The sequence below is a fragment of the Choloepus didactylus genome, chromosome 21, assembly GCF_015220235.1.
Source record: "Choloepus didactylus isolate mChoDid1 chromosome 21, mChoDid1.pri, whole genome shotgun sequence".
Classification (NCBI taxonomy): Eukaryota; Metazoa; Chordata; class Mammalia; order Pilosa; family Megalonychidae; genus Choloepus; species Choloepus didactylus.
Genome location: NC_051327.1, coordinates 41936104 through 41945402, shown reverse-complemented (window position 1 = coordinate 41945402; position 9299 = coordinate 41936104). Strand labels below are relative to the sequence as shown.

Below are 9299 nucleotides of genomic sequence, written 5' to 3'. Positions count from 1 at the left end.
TTGAAGGAGGTGCTTTTCTCTATTTGTATCTTATATCCATTTTAAAATATTAGAAATTACATGCTTACATTGAACTTTCCTCGTGGTGAACAGTGTTAACTCTAGGTGGTGGGCTGACAGCCAATTTTAAATTTCTTCCTAGTTCTTTCCTGTTTTCAAATTTTATACAGAAAACATGTATTATTTTTTATATCCACTTTATTATACTGCTGGTGTGACGTTGGGTTTTTTTGGGGATGGGGTGGAAACGTGTTTTAAAATGTGCATATCCATTGATACAGCAGTCCTCCTTTTAGGGATCTCTCCAAAAGAAATATTTTTCAAATTTGTAATAGTGTATGAGGGCAAAAATCAAACCTCTGGAAGGATATACAACCTTACGTTTAACACTGATAACCCCAGCGGGTTGGGATTGGAGGGGTGAGGGGTGGTGGTGGTGGCTTTCACTTTCTACTTTACACCGTCGGATTATATCCTAGTATAAAAAAATTTAAGGTACAGTGCTATTGCAAAATAACTGAATTGAATTGCCAGTGGTTTTTATATCACTCCGCAGTGTGCAAACTGCTTTAACCCAGTAAAATAATTTAATATTATGATGAAATATAAATATATGTAGTACTAGTGAGGGTGGTGTAGCATTCTCATGTAAAGCTATTGAGTGTAAATTTGGCTCTCCAAAGCCTTAAAATGTTTGAAACCTTTGCCCAAATCCCACTTATAGGTCTCTGTCCCTAATGAGCAAACAACTGACAAACATATTTATGGATATCTCAGTTATTGGGAAAAATGGGAAACAAGATGTTAAACAGCAAGGGAATTGTTAAAGAATTATGATCCATCTGTGTGATGTGATATGTAGCCTATTGAAATGTTTATAAAGAACTTTTGATAACATGAGAAAATACTTATGTTAAGTGAAAAAAAATAGGGTCTAATTCTTTCTTCCCATCCTTCCTCTCTCCCTCTGTACTTTCTATCTTAAAAGGAATCTTGCCGAGATTAACAATAAACGTCCGTAGATGGTGCTCAGGAGTGCTTTTTATTTTTTTCTGTTTAGCTTTCAGTGTTCTCCATATTTTCTATAATAAACAAGTATTTTTATATGAGAAAACAAAATTTCAAAAGAAAAAGCATACTATTCCCTAATTCAGTGTTCAAAAATAAAAATGAAATGGATGTATTATTTTCCCATTTTAAAGATGAGGAAACTGAGCTTCAGAGAGGTAGAAACACTTTTCCAAAATCACACAGTAAGTAAGTAAGTAGCAGATCCTTTCCATGTCCCAAGCACATCCCACTGCACTGGAAAGGAAATACACCAGATGGAACTTTCTAGTAAAACCATGCCCCATATAAAGAAAATACATTCAGAAGTTCTTCCTTTCCAGGGGTCAGAACTTGCACTGTCACCTTGGCAAAATTAATTTCTTTCTTCTCCAGTACTTATGACAGTGGGTAACTGCAATCAGATATGCAGCGGTAGGAATTTACTTTGTCCGTGAAAGAGCTCAAGTACTCTAAAGACTTGGATTCTTTGCTGGAATGAGAACATTTTGGGCTTGTGACAACCTGCAAGACTGCCTTGATAAGGGCCTAGAGCAGAGTGGAGCAATTTGCAAAGGCTTTTCAAATTCATGTTCACAAAGTTTGTTGTAGTGGGCAATGCATGATATGCAGACAATCTAAGTTTCTATCACTGGAACTGTTGATAATGTTTGTACCATTTAAAAGTATGAAGCAGTTGTTGATATGGGACAAGATATGTTAAGTAGAAAAACGGGAAAGTTCAGATATATTTATTTCACATATACACCCACCACACATATATATCTGCTTGACTATGCATTAAAATTTTCAGGAGGAATAAAATATACAAATTGTTAGCAGTGGTTCCTTCTGGAGAGTGGGATAGGGAGTGCTTGAAATAATTTTAGACTTTAAGTTTATTTAAAACACATACACAATGCTGGAATTCTGTGTATGGGGTTTGTATTGTTTTTGCAACTGTTCCTCTAAGTTTGAATTTATTTCTAAATAAATAAATAAATAAATAAAATCACATACACATACGACCTCCTTGCAAGTCTCCAACAGAGCCAAGGACTCTTAAAAGCCCTCATCTGATGAAGACAATTAACACTTCTTTTTTCTTTCTGTGATTCTAGAAAAAAGGCCAAGAGCAACTTTGCAAACTGTTACAGTTTACTATGACCACTTGATTGCTGGCAAGAAGCCTGCATGAATTCAGATATACACAATTACATTATAAAACTCCGAAGTTACTGTTTAATCAGTAGGTTTAATGCACATTTGTTAGAGCTGCATTTAAAAAATTATACAGACTTCACTTGAAGGTATTAAAGTTATCAAAACATTAAAACATTCAAATAAGAGGTATACAAATTAGTATCATTTAACTAAAACTAATAAATTAGCATATTTCAGTGCCAGTTTTATAAGAGAAGAAAAACGAGTCACATTTTCATGTTTCCACCACACACACACACACAGAAAATTTCCCTCATAAACTTGGTGAAAGCATGGACATTATGTATGTATGTGTATATGTGTGTGTGTGTGTGTGTGTATAAAGACAATAGGCAGAAAAGTCAACAATTAGAATTTTTTTGGTGAGGATGGAATGAACTTCGGGTTACCCAAAATTCCATGATATCAGTTCTTAGATTTAGAAACTCATAGCCTTAACAAGACAAGAATCTCTTGAAAAGCCCATCAGTCTCCCAGGTACAAAAATACCCCATGTTTATACTTTGTGAAAGAGCATCAAAGTGCTCTCTGGAAAGGGACAAGTATAAAGAAATGTGCAAGCTATAGCGAGTGTGCTTTGCTCCTCAGAGCAGGGAGTCCCCTGTACTTTTGAGTACAGGCAAGTGGGAGGAATTACTCTTAACAGCAGCTTTCTAAAACCCGCATCCAACTTTGAATTCCAGGTTATCCTCCAGGAAAGGTTTGGAGTCAGTGAAAGAAAGAAAAACAGTGGAAGGAAAGCTCCAACAGTCCCTTACAAAACTACAGTACTTGGAAGAGGCTTCTGAGGCTATTAAATGAAAACCAATTACATAAAACAATAACTTAGGCTTGTAGTAAAAGTTTTAGTGCTATCAATTTTGGGTAAGCTTATGATGAGGTAGTCATTGCATGTGGTTTTTACTGTTAATGAAAATCTTAAGAGATCCCCTGCATGTGTTACAAAAGAAAGGTACGTGCATTTAAAATTTTAAGTACAGTGAAATACACAGTAGGCCTTAAAAATGGGGGTATGTGTATTTAAGAAACCAGCGTTCAGTTTAGTTTGGTGCTTTTTCACAGGCTGTTCTGGTTAACAGACGATAACCCACATCCCCAAACACTTATGTATGCAAAGAAAGCTCTAGCTCTAAACCTTTCCAGTCTGGCTCTGAAATGTTAATTGACCTTCAGAAATGGAGACCTCAATGCAGGAAGGCAAATAGCATTTGGAAAATCAAGAGTCAAACTTTGTCTGACTCCTGATTTTGATGGCACCGGGCTCCTCCACCAAGTCTTCAGAACTCAGGACTAGAAGGGAACAGACGGTTTGTGGCTGTCCAGCCCGCCAAAGACAGTTTTCCCCTGAGAAATAAGGCTGCAGCAAGCTGCCCAGGAAGCCAAGAAATCAAGGCTATCATCCTGCAGCAGTTCACTTCCTCATATATTTAGCTTAATCTAGGGCATTCGGGAACTGCTCATTCACAAAGCTGCAGATGGACTTTTCTCTCAAAAATTACTACCATGTAGCTAGACGAAATTACATAACCATCAGCTCCATTTTCTCACCATCTGTTCCCAAACATCATGATTCAAGGATTTCTCTTCACTTAAAATACTCAGGTCTCATTTTAAGCCAACAGATTTTAAGTTACTAGTTGTTAAGGACACTGCTCAGCCTAAACCCCTATAACCTGGTTCAAAAGAAATCATCAAGCCTCATGAATGTATAATAACCTCTAAAGTTCACTTTAAAATTCAAGACAAAATAAACTTTTAAAAATATAAAAGTTACCTTCACAAGACTTGTTGTAAAGGCTGACAAGTTAATTTTGTCACTGAGCGCTGGTCTGTAGGCAAGACTTGGTTTTGAACCTGCTTTTCTAAGTCACTAAAGCCCTAATGTAGGGGCTGGGTTACATAAACAGGCCACCATAGCTGCAAAGGGGGAGCCACTTTTAGGAAAAGCCTGAACTCCAGAAAATATATTTAAAAATTTCCATTCAAAACTCAAGTGGACTTTGTAGGCTTGGCAGAGTCAGCTTGTCAGCGACATGCAACTGCATCTTCAACGTCAATCTAGTCGGTTCTTCATATCCCTTTGGGCTTCTGTTAGTTTCTGGATTAGGTAACGCTTGTCCCGACTTTCCTGAAAAAAGAAATGAATTAGAATACATTCAATATATGTGGAAGCAAATACCATTATAATAAATGACCTGTCTGACACAGGGGAAGGAATTCCAACCACTGGACTATCATGGTGGCCCCCGAACTGGCCTGTTCCCCTTTCACTCTTGTTCCCCCCACAGCCACACAGCAGCTGATGATCTAGGGAAAATGAGACTTCTAGTTAAAACCCTCCAGTGGCTTCCCATCACACTCAAAATAAAACCCAAACATCTTCCCAGGGCCCATATGCTCTGACCTCGGCTGATATTGCAATACCCTCATTCACCACCCCCAGCCACACCGCCTTCCTCCCTTCCCTCAGAAGCCCAGCTCGCACTCTTGCTGTACCCTCATCCCCAACATCTCTGATAATCGGCTCCTTTGCCTCCTCCAAGAGGCCCTCTGGGGCCCCCCGCCTACAGCAGATGACCCATGCGTCCCTCTAACCACCTTGTTTTTATTATCTTCATGGCAATCACTGTTATCGGAATTTGTCTTATTTCTTTCATTAGCTAGCAGTTTTGTCTTTTGTGTTCGCGGTGGTATCCCAGCACCGAGCACGGCACGAGGTGCAGAGTAGGTCCTCAACATCCATGCTTAGGGAATGAATGAATGAGTGAATGAAGCTGGGGGCAGGCTGGGCCTGAAGGCAGAGTTTTGGGGAGGTGTTGGTCAGAGAGGGGTTGTAGCAGTTACACCCCCTCCATGGGAAAAGCCCAACTTTCCCTGTGGTGTTCTGGGCAAATGTCCCCAGCCATGACCCTCCGGCCCTGCCCTTCCTCACCAGGGCCAGCTGCTCTCGGAGCTGGTCCACCACCTGCTTGTGCGCTCCGGCCAGGGCGATGAAGTAAAACATAATGAGGCTGCAACACAAGACAGAGGGATCATCAGTGAGTCAACATCATTGGAATCCCCACTAGAAAAACAGATGGACACCTGTCATCTGGAACAATCTTACTTTTGTTAGAGGTCAAAAAGAAAGGAAGGCCTCACCTCCTCCCCCAAGCAGAGGGTATGGAAACAGCCAGTGGAGTTTCTATGTGGCAACGGCAGTAGAGTTGGATTTCTGCCTTGCTTTTTAAAGTTAATATTCAAAGTTGCTGTTCCCCTGGTACATGCAAAATGATAGGGAGAGAGAAGGAGATGGTCCAGAGGGTCAGCTTGGCATGTAATTAACTGTGGAACCCCTCTGGCCTCAGTTTCCTCATCTGTAAAATGAGGATAAAACAGTAAAACCCAGAGATTATAAGCCTCAGATGATGGAAATTTGGATAAAGGCAACCTGTCTTCGGTCCAGCCCCAGAGCTCAAATAGGAGTGAAGTTACTATCTTCGGAGGGGAGGGGCAAGTGAAGTGCGGAGCAAGTCCCAGGAAAACATTGGGCAATCTCCTTTAATGAAGGGGAGGTGGTTCCCTGTTTTCCTAGGATTCTGTTTGTCCAATTTTCCAAAAAAAGACTATGAAATGACCAGGTAACCAGGAGATTCCTGGCATCACCAACATCAATGACACTCTCCTTGAAGTCCCCCAAGCCACAGGACAAGTGTGGCTCCCAAAGATACTGAAGCCAGAGCAGGTAACCGCCACCAGGTGGTGCCCACCACACCAGAGGTGGAGTGAAATGACAAGGATGGAGCAGCTGGATTCTCAGAATTCCAGGTGGCTAGCTGCACAGCTTCCCCCAGTCTTTTTATTAATCTTGCCAAAAGGAGACCCTGCATTTTATGATTGAATTTGGAGCTGGGGTGGGGGGGCATTTCTTGCATTATGATGGGGTTTTACTGTAATATCTGCATCACAGGGTAATTGTGATGATTCCATGAATTAATACAGGTAAGGTATTTAGAACAATGCCTGACCCAGAGCTTGCACTCAAAACACCTTTGTGATTGGAACGATAACACCCAAAGGGAATCACTGTGCCACAAAGACCCTCACCACCCTCGCACACAACACCTGTCATTTCCTGAGCCTTTACAAAGAGCCAGCTCCTCTGCTGGCACTTACATGTGTCTTAGTTTCCCGGAGTTGCAGAAACAACTACCACAAACTGAGTGGCATCAAACAACAGAGGTGTACTGTCTCATCTTTCTGGAAGCTAGAAGTCTGAAATCAAGGTGTTGGCAGGGCACACTCCCTCTGAAACCTGAAAGGGATGACCCCCCTCTCCCCTACCCTTGCCTCTTCCTGGCTTCTGGTGCTTGCCAGTAATCCTTGGTGTTCTTTGACTTGGTGCTGTAGCACTGCAAGCTCTGCCTCTGTGGTCACATGGACCTCTCCCCTGGGTCTTTCTGAGTCTGACTCTTCTTATAAGGATCCACTCCTACCAGATGAGGAACCCAGCTGACTCCAACTAATTCCACCTGCGATGACACTGTTTTTAAATAAGGTCATGTTCATGGGACTGGGGTAAGGATTTGAACATGTCTTTTTTGGGAGGCACAATTCAACCCAGAACAAGGTGTTACCACATTTCCTTCTCCCTCTCCATGACCCTATGAAGTGTGTGCCATTCTTATCCCCATTGTCCAGATAAGGAAACTGAGGCACGGAGAACAAATGTGACAGCTCAAGGCCACATGGCAGAGCCTGGGTGCAAGCCCATGCTCCAAATCCGGTGCTGTTCTCTCTGCCCAGTTAATCAGTTCCTATTTCAAAAAGCAAGAGATTTTGTGAATAATCAGTAATATTAATACTAGGGAATGTATCTCGGGTTCTTAGAAGCCAGGCCTTGGGCTAATAAGTGCCTTAACGAATATGCTCAACGAACCTCTGAAGGAGCTTCTATTATCATGCCCATTTTAGAGATGGGAAAATGAGGCTCAGTTAACTTTCCCCAGTATAGCAGTGGAGAGGAGCCCACGGGCCGCAGTGGGAAATACGCACTGGGGTCTGGGTGCTTCTGCCTTACCAGATGATCATGAAGAAAGGCACTGCGAAGGCTTCTGACGTGATGCCGTGGATCAGGGACTGCAGTGAGCTGGGGAAGGTGGCCACTGTCTGAGGGACGACCTCCCAGGTGGTGTTGAAGTTGGTGAACGGCCCACAGGCTTTTGAGGAAGGGATGCTGCCAAGACACAGAGCCAGGGGCTCAGGGCAAGCCTGTGCCACGCGGGCCGAGCACCCCCCCCACCTCTGCTTCGCCAGCAGGGGCCAGCCAGGGACCCGCCCAAGCCCACAGGCCTCCAGGAATATTCTGGTCAAACATGGTTACCCTGAATTTCATCAAGTCTCTAGACCCGACTTCCGGTGTACAGGAAATTCAGGACAGAAAAGCGAGTGAAAAATCATCAGATCCACCCAGAATGTCAGGGTTCCATGCTACAATTCTCTTACTTTAGAGATGAGGAAACCGGCCTGGCTGCTTCAAAAAAATCAATGACTCAGAGGCAAAAGAGACATAAGAACGAAAACCAATGGTAAACATCCTTGAAGAATCCTCATTAAAAAGAAAGAAAGAAAGAAAGAAAACAGGTATAGAAGACTATTTGGGGGTAACTGAAGAAATTTTAAAAATGGCAGGCTGTTATATGATATCTGTATTAATTTTCTTAGGAGTGATAATGTTACTGTGGATACATATGAAGGAGAATGTCCTTATTCTTAGGAGTTGCATGCTCAAGTACCAGAGATGAAATGTCATGCCACCTGCAACATAATTTCAAATGGTTCCTCACCAAAAACCAAACAAATAAACAAAACACAACAGTATGCATGGGAAAGATTTTTAAAATGTGACAAAACATTAACAATTGGGACACTCAGTTGAAGGGTATATGGGTGGCCACTGTTGCTATTTTTTTTCAGCTTTTCTAGAGATTTGAAATTTTTCAAAAGAAAAAGTAGAGACTAAAAGAAAATAAAATTATAATGGAAAAATTAAATGTAAGACCTAAAAAGAGTTGTCTAAATCCATATCACAGAGTTCTGTGTATAGGATTTTCCACTGCTGCCCTATGTATAGTGATAAAAATAAATTCCTGGAAACACCCTAAACATTGTTATGGATCAATAATTTATGGTCCACTCATACAGCAGAATACTAGAGAACCACTAAGAGAGAAAGAGCCAGAGAGGGAAGGGGTGGAGGGAGGAGAGGGGGGGAAGGTGATTTTCCCAGAGAACTAGGTAGCTGGAAAATAGGATTGGAAATGAATTTTCACCACATACTCTTTTATACTTTCTGAATTCTGTGCCATGTGAATGCATTTCTTATGCCAAAAAAATTAAATTTAAAAAATACGTCCAAAGAATGAGGTAGTTCTGTATGTGTTGGCATGGAAAGAAGTTCAAAGTAAGTGAAAAAAACAAGTTGCCACACAGGATTACAGTATTACCCCATGTGTGTTTTTTAAAAAAATACTTCTCATATTGAATTATTTCTCAAAGTATTCAGAAGAAAATGTTAATAGTGGTTATTCTAGGGAATAGGACCAAGAGGTAAAGATAAGGGGAAATTTTTCCTCTTCAGTTTAGACCCTTCTGTACCATTGGAATTCTTTTATATAACACATATTACTATAGTAGTAAAAACCAATTTAAAAATACACAGAATCAAATTAGTTAAAGAAGAACAAGATCTGAGGGAGAGATAAATTTAAAGACGAGGAAGCAGAATTCCATGAATGTTTAAATCAGGGGTTTACAAACTATCACCATGTGCCATGCCTTAATAGTTTTTATAGTCCTATCACCTAGCACAGTGCTAGACACGTAGATGGTGTATAAAAACCACCAAAGTGGCAGGAATATGGGTGACTTCCTGCTTCCTTTCTGGTTTTCCCTACACTTGAAATCTTCTACAATGACCGTGTGTTATTCCACAATCAGAAACAGTCCTAGAAAAGAGGCACCACTGCAAGCCCATGTTCTGGCAGTGG

At 41.2% G+C, this 9299-nt stretch overlaps 1 protein-coding gene across 4 annotated transcripts in view; it reads right to left on the bottom strand.

Annotated features, from left to right (window-relative positions):
- Positions 1 to 1150: 1150 nt before the first annotated feature.
- TMC7 (transmembrane channel like 7) overlaps positions 1151 to 9299 on the bottom strand; it is a 51788-nt gene continuing 43639 nt past the window's right edge. For 3 of the 4 annotated variants that reach the window (XM_037814248.1, XM_037814249.1, XM_037814251.1), the window contains 3 exons: positions 7331 to 7486; positions 5204 to 5282; positions 1151 to 4399 (listed from right to left, as the gene is read on the bottom strand). In XM_037814248.1, the coding sequence (XP_037670176.1) occupies positions 4325 to 4399; positions 5204 to 5282; positions 7331 to 7486 (310 nt within the window). In that variant the 3' untranslated portion in view covers positions 1151 to 4324. The remainder of the gene's footprint in view (positions 4400 to 5203; positions 5283 to 7330; positions 7487 to 9299) is intronic. The other variant, XM_037814250.1, reaches the window with a different exon arrangement.